The sequence below is a fragment of the Hyla sarda genome, chromosome 1, assembly GCF_029499605.1.
Source record: "Hyla sarda isolate aHylSar1 chromosome 1, aHylSar1.hap1, whole genome shotgun sequence".
Classification (NCBI taxonomy): Eukaryota; Metazoa; Chordata; class Amphibia; order Anura; family Hylidae; genus Hyla; species Hyla sarda.
Window position 1 is genome coordinate 101,698,828 of NC_079189.1, and position 21,509 is coordinate 101,720,336.

Sequence of the window (21,509 nt, forward strand, 5' to 3'; positions counted from 1 at the left end):
TCTGCAGAGGTCAAAGTTTTTTTTTTTTTGTTTTTTTTTTGCTGCAACCAAGTTGTTATTGACGCAATTAACTACTCTTTTGTCATTGTTCCATCTATGTCTGCAGCTTAGGTGATGGCTGTTCATTTCCTACCTGTCTGGTCAACCAGGATCCTGAGCAAGCATCTACACCTTCTGGAACCAATGTAGCAGCTAAAAGGTAGATTGATGCTCTTGTCTTTTAATATCTGGTGTGCACTAAAAATTTGTGTTAAATTATCCCAGGATACATTGAATGTTAATAGTAAAAGAAACAGGATATACAGACAGGCTGCCACTTTAGGGGTTTTACTCCTTCTTCATATATAAAAGTGCTTTCCAAGATCACAATATTGATGGTCTGTCCTTAGGATATTAATGGGATAATCTGATATTAGTGCGGGTCTTGACACCCCCAACTATCAGCTATTTGAAGCAGCTACAGAGAGTACAGCCTCCCCATATTATTGCAGTCTTTTCCCATTCACATGAATGTGTGAAACTAGATATACAGCATGCAGGTGTACTTAGCAGTGTAATCAATTAAGAGGCTGTGGCGTTCACCCAACCACCATGGTCACTTCAGTCAGTGCTGAGAGCTTTCAATCCAAATGATCTGCACATTACTACATCATTGCTCTGAGATAAACAATAGTCACAAAAGTCACATTAGTCAATTGCAGTCTACTGTCGTAATGTGTATAAACTGTACTGTTGTATAGGTGTATAAACAGCATTGAAAATGCTGCCCGCTGTAAAATCTTCTTTTATTCCAAAACATTAAAAACAGCAATACAGAGGTTAAACAGGTACTGATAAAATTTGATCAAGATAGGAAAAACAAGAAAGCTGTAGTAATGTGTAGTCTGTTTAACACTAAATGTAAAAGGTTAGTATATTAGACATTTTTTTGTTTACAAACTTTATTTTAGTTTAATAAACATCATTTTTATTAACACTTAACTCAGATTATAAGGTATACAGAAAAGAAGGTTGCTGCAGCATTCTTGGTCAATAAATGGAGGCTCTTAGCACACTTTTTGATCAAAACGTGTCCCCCATCCACCACGCGGAGGTGGCCTCTTGTCAGATGGGACCCTAACATGCTTAATCCATTCTGGGCATATGCTGGGCATATGGCCTCTGACAGATTATATTCCCTAACAACTCCTAACACCCCTCCTGCCCTCCAATTTTTTTTACGAGCTTTAAAAAGCTCTGTATAATACCTTTCTCCTTGCTCACATTGTGTGAGCTCCCAGCAGGAGAAAGTGGGCGTTCTCCAGCAGGCACAACGTCACTGAAGCCTGTGAGAGTTGTGCCTCACCCCCCCCCCCCCCCCCACTCTGGCACATGGCACATTGGTTTGTTCAATGGTTGATCGGTTGGATCTCTCCTTTGTTCGATGTTGGAAGTGACACTTACCCTCATTCTGAAGGCTGGGAACAGGTTTTAAGGTGCAATGTGTTAGGAAGAAGAAGATGATCCAACACTTCATGAAAGACAGCTTTATTGAAGATCAAACCACACTGTTAAAACCGACCGTACCATTAGACGCGTTTCGAGCGCATGCACTCTTCCTCTGTGATGTCAGTCTGTCTGCAGGTGAGGAATCAAGTACCTGTGCATGGGGAGGGATATGCCTGTGCACTATTAACCATTCACCTCCCCACAAGGCAGACTGATTGTATAACTGTTAGACAGTATGTAAAATATATAAAACCAACAAAGTTAAAACAACATGGATCAGTTCATATGTGGAGTGGGTTAAAGGAGCTGACGATATTCAATAATGAAACAATAACTCACGGCATATATTCATACCAGATGGGGCTCTTGTGTCCAATGTGAATTGGCAAAAATGCCTCCAAGAGCTGGACGGTATGACCAAAAATGTGTATCACACTATAATTTATGGCGGTTCCTCAGTATTTAACAGTATTTCCCCCCCACCTCCATCATGTGACCCGTGGGCGCTGCTTCTTCTCTAACCCCAGTCCCCCCCCCCCCCCGGGGTAAACGGGCCAGCACTGCGCTGTCCCCCATCGGGAAAATAATCATGTTACCCACAAGCACTGTTCTCCTCGTCCTGTGAGTTGCGGGCTGCTGGCGCTGGAGATCTGTACTGTACTACATATTCCTATGCCCGGGCTGCAAAAATAAACAACATAAACTTTAACTCACCTTTCTACGCTCCCCCATTGCTCTGGTAACGGCCTCACGCTGGGGATGGGAACATCACAGAGCCGTCAGCCTATCATAGGCCGCAGCGATGTCCTGCCTCGGCCGGTGATAGGCTGAGCCCACGGGGGAACGTAGGAAGGTAAGTTAAAGTTTATTTTGTTTATTTTTGCAGCCCGGGCACAAGGAATATGCAGTACAGTACAGAGTTTCAGTGCCGGCGGCCCCCAACTCACAGGAGGACGAAGAGAGTGGCGCTTGCTGGTGACATATGATTAGTTCCCGATGTGGGGGACAGTGCAGTGCTGGGCTAATAATTCATTGGGGGGGGGGGGGGGAGAAGCAGAACAGCGCCCGCGGTTCACATATGATTTGTTCCCCGATGTGGGGACAGTGTAATTAATTCATTCGAGGGGGGGGGGAGGGGCCCAACCGGTATTGCGTTATGGGAAAAATTTATATCGTACAGGGGAAAAAATTTGGTATTCGGTATGAACCGGTATACCGCCCAGCACTAATGCCTCCCTTCGGCCAATTTCTTACGCAGACATCCCTTTCTCACTCCAACATTTACATGTTCAATTGCATATATTTTGGCTCCAGTTACACTACCTCCATGTACAGAATGAAAGTGTGCAGAGGCAGCAGATCTGTTGCAGTTAGTTGCATTACTGCTATCATTAATATGTTCCAATGCCCGTATTTTGAGCTTGCGTGTTGTGTAACTCACATACATCAGATTACACAACACACATTCAACAATGTATACCACGTTGCTGTAATTGCAATTAATGTAGGCTTTTATGTTGAACGTTTTGGTGCCATCTACATTTTTAAATTGTTTAGTGGGTTTAGCAAAATTGCATGTACGGCAAACTTAATGTCCACATTTAAAAAGCCCTTTTGGGCTAGCCATTTACTGTTAGAATCTGTAGTTTGCAATATACTAGGTGACAGTTTGTCCGCCAGCTTAGGTGCCCTTTTAGAGACTACATGACAGCCCTCCCGTAATATGTTACATAGCACGTCATCTTGTTTCAAGAGATGTACATGTCTCAGAACAATATTTTTACCTTGTTAAAATGGGGGGAGTAAGTGAGGGCAAGAACAGGTTTATGGCATCGTTCTCTGGTAATTTGTGGGGTATTAATAAGTTTTCACGATCCTTACCCACTACAATTTGGTTTGGCTCTTTTTAATGTATGTGAGGAGTAACCCCTACATTTGAGTCTCTGTTCCAACTCAATGGCTTTCTTTTTGTAAACTTCAGGTTCTGTACAGTTTTGTTTAAGCCTAGTGAGTTCACCTACCAGTATGGAGCGTGTAGTATGGAAAGGATGATTGCTATCGTCCCTAAGGACAGTATTTCCTGAAATGGGTTTACGATGGGTGAAAACTGAAATAATTTCATGGGGTCTACCTATTAATTCTAAGTCCAGAAACACTATAGATGTAGGATTAGTATGATGAGTGAACCTTAAATTATATGGATTGGTATTCAGATATTCAGCAAACAGTGGTACGGCCACGACATCCCCCCTCCAAACAAGGAGAAGGTCGTCTATAAATCGGCCGCACCACTTTATGCTGTCACCGAATGGATTATCCATGGAGAAAATGTATTTGGACTCCCAAAACGACATGGTAAGGTTGGCCGAAGACGGGGAGTGTCTGGCCCCCATCGAAACACCACTGGTTTGAACAAAAAATTCCCTATTGAAAATAAAATTATTTGGGGACATGAGAAACCAGACTGCCATATTAATAAACTCACAGAGATCCTGGGATTAATTGCTATGTTTGGCTAAGTGGTAATCCAGGGCCTCCATGGCGGTGTTCCACGGGATGCACGTGTACAACGACATGACATCGCATGACAGCCATGCAAGCCTGGGATCCCACTTCATGTCCTCAACTGCTCTAAGTACATCCCTGGAATCCTTGAGATACCCCGGGGTGCGTTGAACAAGTGGTTGGAGCTTAGGGCTGATAGCAGTCATCCTTTCCATACTACACGCTCCACACCGGTAGGTGAACTCACTAGGCTTAAAAGAAAATGTACAGAACCTGAAAGTTACAAAAAGCAAGCCAGTGAGTTGGAACAGAGACTCGAATGTAGGGGTTATTCCTCACATACATTAAAAAGAGCCAAACAAATCGTAGCGGGTAAGGATCGTGCAAAATTGATTAATCCCCCACAAATTACCAGAGAACGATGCCATAAACCTGTTCTTGCCTTCACTTACTCCTCCCATTTTAACAAGGTCAAAAATATTGTTCTCTAAAAGGGCACCTATGCTGGCGGACAAACTGTCACCAAGTATAGTGCAAACTACAATGAACTCAGAAGAATGAATAAGGATGGCACTTCGCAAGGCAGGTACAATTTTCATTTATTCACAAACATCAGCAGGTAGAAGGTACAGAGAGGGAGCGGACAAGGGATCAACGTCCGTTTCGCGGTTACACGCGGCTTCTACTGGATCCTACCTGTATCCTCTCTGTACCTTCTACCTGCTGATGTTTGTGAATAAATGAAAATTGTACCTGCCTTGCAAAGTGCCATCCTTATTCATTCTTCTGAGTTCATTGGACCAGCTTCTTGTTGCTACGGGATAGAGCACTGCTTCTTGGGGGACTGTCTGCTAGCCAGGGGGATCTACTGCGGACCTCCAGCTGCACCCATCCGGATTGGAGTTGTAGTGCCGACCCCCCCATCTTTGTGTTGGGTTCACATAGTGCAAACTACAGTTGATTAACAGTCTAACAGTACATGGCTAGCCCAAAAGGGCTTTTTCAAATGTGGACATAAAGTTTGCCGTACATGCAATTTTGCCAAACCCACTAAATTTTAAAATGCAGATGGCACCAAAACATTCAACATAAAGACCTACATTAGGTGCAATTACAGCAACGTGGTATACATTGTTGAATGTGTGTTGTGTAATCTGATGTATGTGGGTTACACAACACGCAAACTCAAAATACGGGCATTGGAACATATTAATCATAGCAGTAATGCAACTAACTGCAACAGCTCTGCCGCCTCTGCACACTTTCATTCTGTACATGGAGGTAGTGTAACCGGAATCAAAATATATGCAATTGAACATGTAAATGTTGGAGTGAGAAAGGGATGTCTGCGTAAGAAATTGGCCGACAGGGAGGCATTTTGGGAATTCACTTTTGACTCAAGAGCCCCATCGGGTATGAATATTCGCCGTGAATTATTGTTTCATTATTGATTATCGCCAGCTCCCTTAACCCACTCCACATATGAACTGATCCATGTTGTTTTAACTTTGTTGGTTTTATGTATTTTACATACTGTCTAACAGTTATACAAGCAGTCTGCCTTTTGGGGAGGTGAATGGTTAATAGTGCCCAGGCATACCCCTCCCCTTGCACGGGTACTTAAAGGGGTATTTCAGGCAAAAACTTTTTTTTATATATTAACTGGCTCCGGAAAGTTAAACAGATTTGTAAATTACTTCTATTAAAAAATCTTAATCCTTCCAATAGTTATTAGCTTCTGAAGTTGAGTTTTTGTTTTCTGTCTAACTGCTTAATGATGACTCACGTCCCGGGAGCTGTGCAGTTCCTATGGGGAAATTTTGCCATCATGCACAGCTCCCGGGACGTGACATCATCATAGAGCAGTTAGACAGAAAACTTTAGAAGCTAATAAATATTGGAAGGATTAAGATTTTTTAATAGAAGTTATTTACAAATTTCCCAGCCTTTGGCTGTCCAGGCTTTCTGGGAGTTGCAGTTTTGCAACATATGCAGACACCCTGGTTGGGAAACACTGCATTAGAGGGATAACAATGGGGGATTCAGAAACTGGGGCAAATGAAAATTGGAGTAGTTACCCATGACAGCCAACCATATTTTCAGAGTCCTGATTGAGATGCCATGGGTAATTATTCAACTTTTCTTTTGCTCCAGTTTTTAAACCTTGTCCCCAGGGTGTCTATAGGAAGATATCTTGTTCATGTTTACAGACAAGATTATAAATCCACAGGCTGCAGCTTCTATATTGAGCGGTATACTTAAAGGGGTATTCCAGGAACAAAAAAATGTTTTATATATCAACTGGCTCCAGAAAGTTAAACATATTTGTAAATTACTTCTATTAAAAAATCTTTATCCTTCCAATAATTATCAGCTGCTGAAGTTGAGTTGTTCTTTTCTGTCTGGCAACAGTGCTCTCTGCTGACATCTCTGCTTGTCTCAGGAACTGCGCAGAGTAGAAGCTTTGCAATGGGGATTTGCTTCTACTCTGGACAGTTCCCGAGACACGTGTCATCAGAGAGCACTAAGACAGAAAAGAACAACTCAACTTCAGCAGCTCATAAGTACTGAAAGGATTAAGATTTTTTTAATAGAAATAATTTACAAATCTGTTTAACTTTCTGGAGCCAGTTGATATATAAAAAAAAGTTTTTCCTGGATAACCCCTTTAAAAGCCATATAAAGTGCATAAAAGGTAAATACGCACAATAATTTATAGAGACAAAATTGTATAGAAATAAGCTATCCACTCATTGCCAACACAGTCTAGCATTATGATCCAGCAGAGTATGATCCAATGCACAGAAGATAAGAAAGTATTCCAGCACCATGTTCCAAGCATAAAATCCTAAATTTATTATAGCACCATGTCGAAAAACGATCTTCATGACGATCAAGTGTGTGACACATAGTCCTGCGCAGAACTTTGTTTTGCATGCATGCCTATTGTGAAAGAAATGCCTAACCCACCATATTGATGAATATGGACAATGTGCGTGGAATTCATGTAGATTAAAAGAATTTTACCTTTTACTTTTTTTGTTTTGTTCTCTACACTAGTGCTGACAACCATCAGTTCCCAGGCAAACCTCTCCGCGAGTCTCAGAGTCACCTGCTGACTGATACCCAGTCTTGGACTGAGAGCAGCTGCAATGAAGAGAAGGGGAAACATGGTAAAGTGCCAGAATCTTTGATATAATATTGGATGCGGTTCTTACCTGTAGAGAACACTGCCTATTTAAAGGGGTATTCCAGGCAAAAACTTTTTTTATATATCAACTGGCTCCGGAAAGTTAAACAGATTTGTAAATTACTTCTATTAACCTCTTAAGGACCGGGGGGGTTTCCGTTTTTGCATTTTAGTTTTTTGCTCCTTGCCTTTAAAAAATCATAACTCTTTCAATTTTGCACCTAAAAATCCATATGATGGCTTATTTTTTGTGCCACCAATTCTACTTTGTAATGACGTCAGTCATTTTGCCCAAAAATCTACGGTGAAATGGAAAAAAAAATCATTGTGCGACAAAATAGAAAAAAAAACGCCGTTTTGAAACTTTTGGGGGCTTCCATTTCTACGTAGTACATTTTTCGGTAAAAATGACACCTTATCTTTATTCTGTAGGTCCATACGATTAAAATGATACCCTACTTATATAGGTTTGATTTTGTCGGACTTCATAACTACATGCAGGAAAATTAATATGTTTAAAATTGTCATCTTCTGACCCCTATAACTTTTTTATTTTTCCGTGTATGGGGCGGTATGAGGGCTCATTTTTTGCGCCATGATCTGAAGTTTTTAACGGTACCATTTTTGCATTGATAGGACTTATATCATTTTTAAATGATATAAAAAGTGACCAAAAATGCACTATTTTGGACTTTGGAATTTTTTTGCGCGCACTCCATTGACCGAGCGGTTTAATTAATGATATATTTTTATAATTCGGACATTTACGCACGCGGTGATACCATATATGTTTATTTTTATTTTTATTTACACTGTATTTTTTTTATTGGAAAAGGGGGGTGATTCAAACTTTTAATAGGGGAGGAGTTAAATGATCTTTATTCACTTTTTTTTTCACTTTTTTTTTGCAGTGTTATAGGTATAGGGACCTATAACACTGCACACACTGATCTTCATCATTGATCACTGGTTTCTCATAAGAAACCAGTGATCAACGATTCTGCCGCATGACTGCTCATGCCTGGATCTCAGGCACTGAGCAGTCATTCGGCGATCGGACAGCGAGGAGGCAGGTAGGGGCCCTCCCGCTGTCCTGTCAGCTGTTCGGGATGCCGCGATTAGCCGCGGCTATCCCGAACAGCCCGACTGAGCTAGCCGGCCACTTTGGGTTTCGCTTTTAGCCGCGCGGCTCAGCTCTGAGCGTGCGGCTAAAGGGTTAATAGCCCGCGGCGCCGCGATCGGCGCTGCGCGCTATTAGAGTCGGGTCCCGGCTTCACTATGACGCCGGGCCCGCAGTGATATGACGCGGGGTTACTGTGTAACCCCGGGTTATATCAGGAGAGCAGGACCAAGGACGTACCGGTACGTCCTTGGTCCTTAAGGGGTTAAAAAATCTTAATCCTTCCAATAGTTATTAGCTTCTGAAGTTGAGTTGCTGTTTTCTGTCTAACTGCTTTCTGATGACTCATGTCCCGGGAGCTGTCCAGCTCCTAAGGGGATATTCTCCCATCATGCACAGCTCCCGTGACGTGACATCATCATTGAGCAGTTAGACAGAAAACTTCAGAAGCTAATAACTATTGGAAGGATTAAGATTTTTTAATAGAAGTAATTTACAAATCTGTTTAACTTTCCGGAGCCAGTTGATATATAAAAAAAAAAGTTTTGGCCTGGAATACCCCTTTAAGGACTGAGGGTTTTTCTGTTTTTGCACTTTCGTTTTTTCCTTTTAAAAATCATAACCCTTTCAATTTTGCACCTAAAATCCATATGATGGCTTATTTTATTTTGCCTGGAATACCCCTTTAATACACGTCTTTACCTGCCTTTGTTTCCATCAGAAACTCATGAACATTCTACCAAGTCAAATGTTTATGTGCATGGGGGGGGGGGGGGGGGTTAAATGGGAAAGATACTGTAGCTGTGTCAACTAGTTTTCAGGTGATAGCTATATTGTAGTGTATATATTGTTTGGCTCCCTTTATGGTCTCTTGCCAGATCCATATCTGAAATGCCACGATCAGAACTTGATCTTGTCTTTGTTTTCCGTTAAAGGGGTACTCCACTGCCCCAGCGTTCTGAACATTTGGTTCTGAACACTGAATGCGGGCTGCGGGGGTTGTAACATAACGGCCACGTTCCTCCTGATGTCACGCCACACCCCCTCAATGCAAAATGTTCCAAATGCTGGGGCAGTGAAGTATCCCTTTAAGACAGTGGGACTACATCTGTCTGCCCCCATTAAGAGCAGGGTATTGTCATTGCCATCCTGATTTGAGAACTGGCTGTTCTAGCCAGTCAGATCTTACATGTCAGTAATTACATGTCTTGAATATACCTACAACTGTGCTGTTCACTTAAAAAACAGACATATCAAAAGTTTGGGCCTATATTTGGGTCATATCAAAAGTCAGGGTCTCGGTGTCAAGAACCCCATTGACCACTAGAAATAGCAAGGGGAAGTACCTTGCTGCACGATCTGACGGGCTCCCCTCTAAGTCTCCTGGATATACAGTAGCTAGCGATTGGTGGAAATACAAGTATTTACTAAAAGTGTCTGGTCAGGAATATTGACAAAAAACTGTGTGGGTCTCCCATTGCATTTCGCTAAAATAGTTAATGGAGCTTATAGTACAGTAAACATTTTAACATTTTTTAAGCTAATAGCCCAGATATACTATTGAAAATCTGCCAGAATACTGGTGCAATTTTCACCAAAAAGCTGTCTTACATTCACCACATTTATTAGGAGTTTTAGACACTTTTTCTGTCAGGTCCAACATAGGGGGCCTCGTCTGTGTAAAAGGTGTGTGGCTTGCTTAAAAGGGGCATGCATGAGAAATGCACCAACATTTGTATTTGATTTGGGGTTGGATTAGCCTGATACACTTTCATAAATCTGGTGCTTTTGATGACTGTCCTTCTTAGGTTTACACTGTCTAAAAATGAGATCGTTCTAGTAATTACAGGTCTATTTGTCATCAGAAAATGGTCTACTGTTTTTATTCAGTCTTATGTTATGAATTTCTGCCATTTTTTAATTTTTTTTAATAATTTTTGTTTTACTATTTATATATTAAAATAATCCTAAAATCTTGCAGTTTTCAGCCTGGCCACTATGGCTGGGTTCACATATCCGGTGATCTAACATAGGTGCCATCCAGTGTGCAGGTCTCATATCAACAAATATTGTGTGCAGCGTTACCATTGATATGGGGAAACTATGCCATGCCACATATTAGCCTATTGGGCACCAGATGTAACATTGGATGCAATGGATCTAGCTTGTTACAGCTGATGTTCCCATTTTGGATCTCTGGACCCTAAGCTTTATAATCGATTTTCAGTTCTGTGTGGAAAAATGTTCATCATTGTCCGCCTTATCATCACAGGTAGGTTTACAATGAACAGTGAATCAGTTTATAGATATCACAGGATCCAACATTCACACTAGGCGATATTCATAACCCCCCTTCACCTCCTGCACAATGACCCCTGCATAGGTCACTGAGCTTATCTAAAAAAAAATCAATTTGAAGCCAATAAATAAAAGCATATCTCTAAATGCTGTTAACAGAGCATATCAGAACCCCAGGCAATATGGCTGCCCACTTAATAATAAGCAAAAATGTAAATGAGTGTGGAGCTTGCTGCTAGAGCTCCTGCTTTAGGGTACTAAAATAATATACTTATTCTATGGCCAGCTGGCATAACCACCCACAAAAATACCCACTCTAGCTCATCCCCCTGGACTGCTGCTGGCACCCTCTTCATCTGGAGAGAATCCAAAAAGGAGAGACTCACTCTGTACGTTTGCATGTCCCTGCCAGCAGTATCACAGTGATGTAAACCAGAGTGTGCCCAGGGATCGCAGAGCACCAAAATGTGGCAGGATCTGCTTACGTTTACTGCAATATGCTGATGGGGTGAGGGGGGCAGATCTCACATATTGAGTAGCTATAATACTCCTGAACATTTCCTGCACCTACTCAGATATATATATATATATATATATATATATATATATATATATATATACTTGGCACACTGACCAATACAGTGAGAATGCAGCTGGAAGGTCTATGCGAGAACATCCTGCGGAGCTGTGCTTTTTTCAGTTAAAGCAATGATTGCCTACGATGGGGCGTGATAGCCCTTGGATGTAATATTTCCTATTATCGGCAACTTTTATTCTGGAACACATTGGCCCTCATTTACTATTGCAAACCCGACAAGTTTTGTCGGGTTGTGCACCAGAAATTCTGTCTGCACCAGAATTGAGAAAAACCCGTGGCTATCAGGAAAAGGGGGCGTGGCCACATAAAGGGGTGTGTTCCTGACATTTTTACAAAAATCCAACATATTTACTTAGGTTTCCACACAAAATGTAGTGGATTTGAGCTAAAGAAAACCCTACAGATCAGAGCATGTTTAAAAAAAAAAGCAAAATGTAGGGAAAAGTGTCAAATGTAGGGAAACCTTGGTAATACTGTTGAAAAAAAATTGTAGGCAATTAAAACCCACAAAGAAACCTACACAACACTCTTCGTAAATCAGGAACGTTTTCTTACTGAAAAGTTGCTCAAACGGACCTACTATGCCCTCTTGCGGAGAAATTCTACATATAGCATTGGACTTTCTGTTTCCAAGAGTGATTTAGTGGCTGAATTCACAGAGGGAGAGAAGTTCTATCTTTATAACCTCTACAGCAGTGTCATAAATACAGTGTAGCAGTCTTCGCCTGACCCTACTGCTTTGCATTGCATTATATCTGGATTTCTCCCTAGCCTAGAGTAGTCTCCCTCTTCCATGTACAGCACTCTAACTTTCTGGAACTCAGCACTTTAATGCCTGCCTACTGTTCACCTGATCGGTTGGTTTCTATGCCGCGTTAGGTCACCTTCTCTCTGCACACACCAAACTGTTATTTCTCTATGCCCAGATAATTAGAAATATGGCTCAAAGAAAGTCTGTGACTTTGGGTCCTGTCATTGCCACAGTGGACCTGCTTTACACTATTCAGGATACTTTAAAGGGGTTATCCAGGAATAGAAAAACAGAGATTTTTTTTTTTCAAAAACTGCTCCCCCTCTGTCTCCAGGTTGGGTGTGGTTCTGCAGCTCAGTTCCATTGAAGTAAATGGAGCCAAGTTGTAATACCACACCCAACCTGGAGACAGACGGGGAGAGTTTTTTGGAAGAAATTAGCTCTGTTTTTCTATTCCTGAATAACCCCTTTAAACAGGAGCTGGCAGCAGCTGTAGAGATCACGAAATTGGGCAGTGACCTGCCATTTGGAACAGGGAATAGATGTCAGAACAACAGCTTTCCCACCATGGCAAACATATTGAGGTCCTGGAGCTCATATGTGAGGACCAAGAGGAGCCATTCCTGTAAAGTCTACATCAAAATCTGAGGACTGCCAGAATCCATTACATGTCTAAAAGAGGCACCTTTTTTCTGCCCTCCTTCCCGAGCGTGATCAGGAGGATCCACAAGGCACTGGGTAAGCCTAAAATCCCTGATTTCTCCAAGATATGGTTCTGAAGCTCCATTACCCAGAGGCCCGGGATATTATGCTAGCTGCTGCCTGCCGCTGCGAGTCTGGACTAACTATGTCAGTCCCACTGTTTGCTAATGTTAACCTCGGCCATGTTAGTGTATCACAAGACCTTGTGACCCATTACGCCTGAACTACAAAAGGCCCACATAAATTACAGCTGGGGCTTCCTGTTTACTTTGACCTTCATCGACAGTATAGCATGCGCAACATGGAGGATACTATCTATGCCAAATGGGTGTCTCCTTCGACACGGAGCAGCCTCTACCTCAGCGACAGCCCCAAAGCTCTGGTCCTGTGAGAGAATGGCAGGTTGTTGGCTGTTCATGATCAAAGCCTGTCACCGCCTCTACTCCAGTAATCTGCTGATTTCCGGGTGTATATTTTACTATCCAGTCTGTTCCAGTTAGGATAGACCAGATTGTATTTTATTGTTACTTTTGCTCAATTGTTATTTAAATTGCTCTTTTCTAGATGGCGCTCCTGAGTTCCATGCAGGAGATCATTATAGCAGTTCAGCTGTATACTGCTTACTTATTGCTATTAATACTGGATAACCTTTCTTCCATGTGGTTGTAAAGATGATGTTTCCTATATTGCTTGTGTTAGTCCATTTGGTAATGTTATTTGATGTTTTTTTTTTTTTTTTTGTATGTTACCACAGTATTTAAAGTGGTACTCCACTCCTAGACATCTTATCCCCTATCCAAAAGATAAGGGATAAGATGTCTGATCAGGGGGTCCCGCACCTGGGACCCCCGCAATTCCTGTACAGCACCCGGCGTTTGCTTAGACCGATGGGTGCGGACTGTGGGGGGTCGTGACATTACAGCCACGCCCCCGCAATGCAAGTCTATGGGAGGGGGTATAGACTTGCATTGAGGGGGTGTGGCGTGATGTCACGCTGGGGCAGCGGAGTACCCCTTTAAAAACATACACTTTTGACTGCTTTCTTCACAAAATAGCTGACCCTATGGGGGTTTTCATTACACATATTCAACTATGTGTACAATAGCTTCACATAATGTCAATGGTTCTAATTCCCAATTCAAATGCAGTAGGGCCTTCCTAAACAATAGTAAGCATAGGAGCATTGGAAGTTCATGGGGAGAATCCACACTAAATTCACAGCATTTTTGTGTAGATTTTGTTATGCAGTATGTGAACAAGATTTCTAGGAAAGTCCACATCATATGCGTCCTCTGTGAGCATGACCTAAATCTGGTGCAGCAGATGTTTGTTATAAACCTGCCAAGAGGTCCATACCCAAAACATCCAGCTCTTTGCTGAACTGACTAAACAAGTGCAGCCTTATCTGAGATTCAGATAGTTGTTACCTTGTCTGTAATACAGTGTAGCATCCATTACACTGACAGAATGCTGATGTGATGAAGAACATCCCAAATAATATCATCAATCTCCCTAATGTTTGCTCTCTGTCTAGCCAGATGGTGGTAAGCTATGACCTGAATGTCCTACAAGTATTGTGGATATGAATATTAAAGGGGTTATCCAGGAAAAAATAAACTTTTTTTTATATATATATATATCAACTGGCTCCAGAAAGTTAAACAGATTTGTAAATTATTTCTATAAAAAAATCTTAATCCTTTCAGTACTTATGAGCTGCTGAAGTTTAGTTTTCTGTCTAAGTGCTCTCTGATGACACCTGTCTCGGGAGCTGTCCAGAGTAGAAGCAAATTCCCATAGCAAACCTATTCTGCTCTGTGCAGTTCCCGAGACAAGCAGAGATGTCAGCAGAGAGCACTGTTTCGAGACAGATAAGAACAACTCAACTTCAGCAGCTGATAATTATTGGAAGGATTTTAAGATTTTTTAATAGAAGTTATTTACAAATCTGTTTAACTTTCTGGAGCCAGTTGATCTAAAAAAAAAAATTAATTCTCTGCATTTCTGCATAATTTCTTTGCCTAAAACATGACTTGATGTTCATTGTAAAGAGAAAGTCATCAAGTGACTCACGCTGGTTATTGAGAACATAGATTCACATACTTTTTTCAATAAATGAAACTACATAACAGAGTGTATGCTGATTTTATATTTGAGTTCATTTATTTGATTCAACATTTATGTTTATATTGGAAAAAATACATGTATCCATGCTTTTCATAACCAGTGTAAGCCAACGCGGGGGTGTGGAAATTAAAAAAAAAACTACTTGTCCAAGGGAATAAAGCGGAACACAATCTACTTGATCCACTTGTCCTGGTACATAAAATAATTTCAAATAAAATAGTACGAAAATAGGGTCTTTATTAGTCTCTGCACTTCAGTTTTTCCTATAATAGGATATACTAGTAATGACACTTTGTAATGACACCTTTCATTTATCCATAACTTATGCTCTGAAACAAAAAAAATATTATTTGTGAGGTGAAATTGAAAAAAATGCAAATTTTGGGGTTTCCTTTTTTTTTGCCATTCACCTTGTGGTCAAATGTACATGTTATTTTGATACATTAGGTCAGCCTGATTACACCAATATCAATTTTTTTTCCGTTTCCGTCATGTTTTAATAATTTTTATTTTTTTTACTTTTTAATAAAAAAAGAAATAAAAAAAATATTTTTCTGCAAACTAATTTTTTGGGCCGTAATATGCTGTTTGTATCAGTACCATTTTTTGAACACTTTTTACTTCATTTTTTCTGGGATATGATGTTATAAACATAAAAAACGCAATTCTGTGATTTGGTTTTTTTACGTTAACGCCATTTACCCTACAGGATATAAAATGTTATTTGTTAATAGCTCAGTCAATTATGCACGCGCCAATACCAAATATGTTTATTTTTATTATGTTTACATATTTTTATATGGTAAAGGGGGGTGATATGAACTTTTAGGGTACGTTCACATGGGCGGATTTATTTGCGGGTTTCACGCTGCGTATTTGAAAGGGGGTGGGCTCTTCTCGGCTGTCCACAGCAGATTTTCTGAGGTGATATTTATGCTGTGGAAAATCCGCCACAAGCCCCATTGAAGTCAGAAGGGTCTGCGGCAGATTTTCCACAGCCAAAATTCCGCCACGGACAGCCGAGAAGAGCCTGCCCCCTTTCAAATACGCAGCGGGAAACCCGCAAATAAATTCGCCTGTGTTAAAGTACCTCTAATATGGAAGGGGTTAATGGGTGTTTTTAAACTTTTATTAAACTTTTTTTTTTTAACACTTTTTTTTTTTTTTTTTTTTTTTTTTTAAGGATGCATCATTTAGATTCCTCATACAGATGAATGCAGTTCTATTGAACTCCATTTGATCTGTGTTCATCTTATTGAACCTGCTCAAGGCAGGTTCAATACCTCCACAGGAGATCGCCTGCGGGGGGGGGGGGGGCGATCCACCCCGCTAGACCTCCAGGGATGGTTAAAAGATCCCATTAGACACCGCTGCGCTTTGACAGCGGTGATCTAAAGGGTTAATAGCTGCCCGCGGCGATCGCCGCATGACGGGCTATTAACGGCGGCCCCGGCTACTGAAATCAGCTAGCGGCCGCAGAGTATGAAGCGGGCAGGAGTCAGGAGCACGCCCCGTACATCCTGAGCGCCGGTGTGAGGTACAGACTTACGTCCCATGCACCTCACACCGGCGCTCTGGGTGTATGGAGCGGGCAGGAGTCAGGAGCCTTCTCCAGACACACTGAGCGCCGGTTTGAGGTGCAGACTTGCGACCCTCTGCATCCGCTCCCGCAACTCACACCGCCACGGGGGGGGGGGGGCGGATGGGGGGGGTGGGGGACGTCGGTCCGGCCCTGCTTGCCCGATACAGGGCTAAATCTATTAAAAATTCACCTGCCCGGCACCCAAAACTACATGTCCTGGGCGTCGGGCGATAGGATTTCCACATCCCTGCAACTGATTACTTCAGACATACAGTATAATTGCGTCCATAACTGCAAGCTAGCCTGGTTACAGTATAATTGTGTCCATAACTGCAAGCTAGTCTAGTTAAGTGGCAGCAAAATTGGCATATGGTGGCTTAGTAGCACTGGTGCCTTGTAGCGCTGGGGTCCTGGGATTAATTCCGACTATTGGGATTAATTCCGACTATCAGCATGGAGTTTGCATATTTTCCATGTTTGTGTGGGTTTCTTCTTCCTCTTGTTAATCCGGTTTCCTTTTATGGGCACAAGGACTGATCTGACCGTTGTTTACAATAAGTTAGTGCTGTATAAATGACTAAAATAATAATAAATCAGTGATACTGTCACAGACACGTTTGATAGTTGATAGGAGGTAACATTCTCATATAAGCTGAAAAAGAGTAAAGAGTAAAATGAGTGGCAGTAAATTTTTGGTTTATGCAGATGTTTTTCATAAAGTAGAAATTGGAGACAGTGTTCTTGTTGAGCAGAGGCTTCCTCTTTGTAATCCTTTCATGCACTCTACCAATGTCATGAAGGTCTGAAAATCCTCAGCCTTCATTGGGTGGTTCTACTCTTTGTACGTACATTTATACATTAATGCCTATCATTCATTAAAGGGGTACTCCACTGCTCAGCGTTTGGAACAAACTGATCCGAAAGCTGGATCCGGCACCGGGAGCTCGTGACGTCATAGCCCGCCCCCCTCAATGCAAGTCTATGGGAGAGGGTGTGACAGCCGTCATGCCACCTCCCATAGACTTGTATTGAGGGGGCGGGGCATGATGTCATGAAGGGGTGGGGCTATGACGTAAACGAGCTCCCGGCTCCAGCGGAGTACCCCTTTTAGTAACACTACCCAGAATGAGAAGATCTTTGATCAATAGATTAATAAATTTAACATGATGGGAATTTTTTTTCAATTAATCTAATTAATCTGAAGAGCATCTTTAAAACATGACAAAAAATCTAAAGGAACCTGTCATTACTCCATGCTGCCTGAACCGTGAGCTCTGGTGGCTTCTGCTTGCTCAGCTGGTCTTGATTGAGAGATCTTTTCCAATTCCCAAAGAGGAAGTGATCAACCAGTCAACGCTGGAGGGGCGAGGGGGGCGTGGTTAGTAAGCTTCCAGGGACCGTCCTAATGGCTTGTGGTTCAGGCAGCATGAAAGTGATCACAATTTCATTTTAAGTATCCTCATTTTATGTCAGTGGACATCTGTACTAAGAAACATGTAGGTTGCACATTTGACCAATGTCTTTCCATCTCTTTTTTTTCTTCCAGGTATGAGTAACCCAGCATTAACCATCGAGAAGGAAACCTAGCTCTATGGAAATGTTGCAGAAGGTTAAGTAAGTCACTGATACAACTACTGTCAGTACCTGCCCTGGGTGCGTACATTGTATTAATCTGTATTGTCTTTGCAGGCTTGCAGAACATGGGCAGATGTTCATGTGAGGAAGAAGTCATGCCCTCATTGGCTAGCTTTACATCTGTTTCTAGAGATGACAGCACCTGATCAGCTCTCTCCATTACCGCTAAAAACCATGCAGAAAGACTTCACCTCCCCTTTTGGTAAACTGCGAATAGCAGGGAATGTGAACATGCAGGAAACATTGGAAGGAAGAGGAAACCTTTGTAGTAAAATGTTGGCAGTCCTGTGTTGTATGCGATGTAAGGTTGTATTTTAACCGTGTTTATGATATTATAGCACAAACAAGCATTATCGTCATTCCTCTTCCAAGAAGGAACATTCCTATATATTTCGTGAATGCAAAGCACTTTTTGAATAGAGTGATGGCAGCATATTTTATATTTAAAGGAAACAGTATTTATCTAAATAATGAGGCCAATGAAATGTTATTGATGAACTCATTAAATAACATCAACACCAACCGAGTCCAGTTATGGTTACTGCATGGTGAAGCACTTTGCCAAGCAAATCAGAAATCCTACTTTGGGATTAGTCATATTAAAAGGAATCTGTCAGCTGTAGATCACGCTCAGAGCTGAAGTGTCAGGGAGGCAGTGCTGAGTATTCTCCCCCCACCCCCACCCCGTTTTGATTGATTGATGTACAGGACTCCTCTTCCAGCACTGAGTTGTGTTTTATCAGTCTAGGCGGAGAGGACTGGCAGAGGGAGGAGGTTCAGCACAGCCTCCTTGACACTTCAGCTCTCAGTGTTATCTACAGCTGACAGTTTTTCTTCAAGTGCCCTTCCAAGTCTTATATTGCAGTTTGAAGCCGCTGTTTCTCCGTAGTTGTGTACATGCCACATCCAGAGTTATCAGTAGGCTCCCTCCGCTTCTGTTCCCATCACCTTTGGATGTTATATGGAAAGCTATGAAAGTGGAATAGATTACACTTTAATTGTTTTACTTTTTTGTGGTATTAAAACATACGCCGGATGTATGGCACAGGTGGTATGAACAGTGCCTCCATCTCTTCTATATGTTCTGAAGGTACTGACTGCATCTATACAGTCTCCTTCAAAGAACTGTCAGCCCACCGTCATGTTCTATGGGAAGCCTCCGCCTCGGTTATATTTAAAGTGTAACTGGGAGCTCTTCAGTCCTGCCTGTTTTAGTATATACTTGTATACTCCATAAATTAACAATTCTGGAGAAGGGGTTTATTATTTTTTTTGTAAGAGCGCTACACTTTGCAGCTTCTCTATATAGTGATACACAAGGGGAATGGTAACGCTCAGTTATCAAAACGTATTAATATATTTCCTGGAGGAATAACAGATGAACTGCAGAACACACTGGGCTGGGGCTCAGAAAATGTCAATCAGTGGGATAACATGAGATGGATTTTTTGTCAGATTTTCAGCACAGAAATTCGTACGGCAAATCAGCAGCAGATTACAGAACCAGCAAAGTAAATGTGAACATATACTGACTGTACTTAACCTGGGAGGGGGATTATAAAGTCAGTTTATATTGCAGAATTATTGTGAAAATAAATTACATTTTCAAACATTCTGTACCCAAGTCTATTTTAAGAAATATTTTCATAATGATTTTAGAAAAATCTGATAAAATTACAAACTATGATGGTCAGATGAGAGTTGGTACCATGTTAGCCTTAGAGGTATAGGAGATAAGTGGAGTAGCGATGATACCTTTATTGGCTAAGATATAGATTGCAAGCTTTCAAGATCTCTTAGGTCCCTTCTTCGGACATGTTACAAAAGAGAGGTTGAAGAAAAGGCAGGAGGTCCAGCACTCGATGATATGCAGCTTTATTGAACTAGACAACACACGGTCAAAGCGACAGTCAGATGCGTTTCAAGCGCATGCGCTCTTCCTCAGTGACGTCAGTGTATAGGGGGGACGTCGCGGCCGTACCACTGTTTGTGGAATATTTAAACAACAACCCTTATAATTTGACATTCACATATCAGGTCAATACTTCTTCCATAGTCTTTTTGAATTTAGTACTTACTAACACTCCACAAGGTACCATTTCCATTTCCACTCACCGTAAATTAATATCAGGCAACACAGTACTCAGAGCAGACAGCAACCATCCTCACCATACCACTAGAGCTATCCCAGAAATTGTACAGATACTAAAACTTTTATAAAACAATCTTCTGAATTAGAAACCAGGTTAAAATGTAGGGGATAGTCCTCACACACATTGGAGAGAGCCAAACACATAGTGGCTGGTAAGGAGAGGAGGACACTCATTTATCCTCAACATACTTGTTACGCCGAGCGCTCCGGGTACCTGCTCCTCCCCGGAGCGCTCGCGGCGTTCACCTTCTTGCAGCGCCCCTGTCAGACCCGCTGACCGGGAGCGCTGCATTTATGTCACCGGCGGGGATTCGACCCGCGTAGCGGGACGCGCCCACTCGTGGCTCGCATCCCGGTCTCCTCACCCGTCCTGTTCCCCGACGGCTCAGTCCCGGCGCGCGCGGCCCCGCTCCCTAGAGCACGCGCGCGCCGGCTCTCTGCGATTTAAAGGGCCAGTATTGCCGGATCTTGTTGCCTTGTGCCAGAGAAAGCGTTCCTTGTATGTCCCAAGCCAGTGTTCCAGACCCTCTGCCGTTGCCCCTGACTACGATCCTTGCTGCCTGCCCTGACCTTCTGCTACGTCCGACCTTGCTCTTGCCTAATCCCTTGTACCGCGCCTGTCTCAGCTGTCAGTTGGGGTTGAGTCGCTATCGGGTGGAACAACCTGGGGGTTACCTGCCGCTGCAAGTCCATCCCGCTTTGCGGCGGGCTCTGGTGAAAACCAGTAACCCCTTAGACTCCGTTCCCCTGGTACGGCCCACGTCATCACCCCACTGACACAGAGGATCCACCACCAGTATCCTCACAGTATCCGGAACCTGACAATACTGTTAGAGAGAGAAGGCAAAAACCTGTCCTGGCACTCACATTTTCCCCGCACTTCAATAACATCAAACAAATCATATATAGACATTAACATCAATTGAAACAAGACAAAATATTGTCTACTATTTTGAGTGAGGGATGCCATGTGGTCTCCAAGAGGGCACCCACTTTGGGGGATCAGTTATCTCCCAGTGTGGTGAATACCCAAACTTACAGTAGTACCAGTTGGTTAGCCCAGAAGGGTTTCTTTAAATGTGGTCAGAAAATTTGCCATAAGTGCCATTATGCCAAACCTTTAAAACTATTTGAAAATGCAGATTGTACTAAGACATTTTTATAAAATCTTATATTAACTGTAATTACAGGAATGTGGTGTATGTCATTGAATGCACCATGTGCAAGTTAAAATATGTGGAATATACCAACAGGAAATTAAAAACGCGAGCATTGGAGCATCTTATTGACAGTAACACCACATCTGTAAGGCACATATCAGCAGCATCGGCTCATTTCCAGACAGTGCATGATGGAAGTTT

General features: G+C 42.1%; 1 protein-coding gene across 2 annotated transcripts in view; it reads left to right on the forward strand.

Annotated features, from left to right (window-relative positions):
* The window catches only part of ZDHHC2 (zinc finger DHHC-type palmitoyltransferase 2), a 128,747-nt gene extending 109,748 nt beyond the window's left edge, over positions 1–18,999 (forward strand). For both annotated transcript variants that reach the window (XM_056558804.1, XM_056558796.1), the window contains 4 exons: positions 107–199; positions 7,054–7,166; positions 17,908–17,975; positions 18,051–18,999. In XM_056558804.1, coding sequence (XP_056414779.1) covers positions 107–199; positions 7,054–7,166; positions 17,908–17,948 — 247 coding nt within the window. In that variant the 3' untranslated portion in view covers positions 17,949–17,975; positions 18,051–18,999. The remainder of the gene's footprint in view (positions 1–106; positions 200–7,053; positions 7,167–17,907; positions 17,976–18,050) is intronic.
* Positions 19,000–21,509: the final 2,510 nt, after the last annotated feature.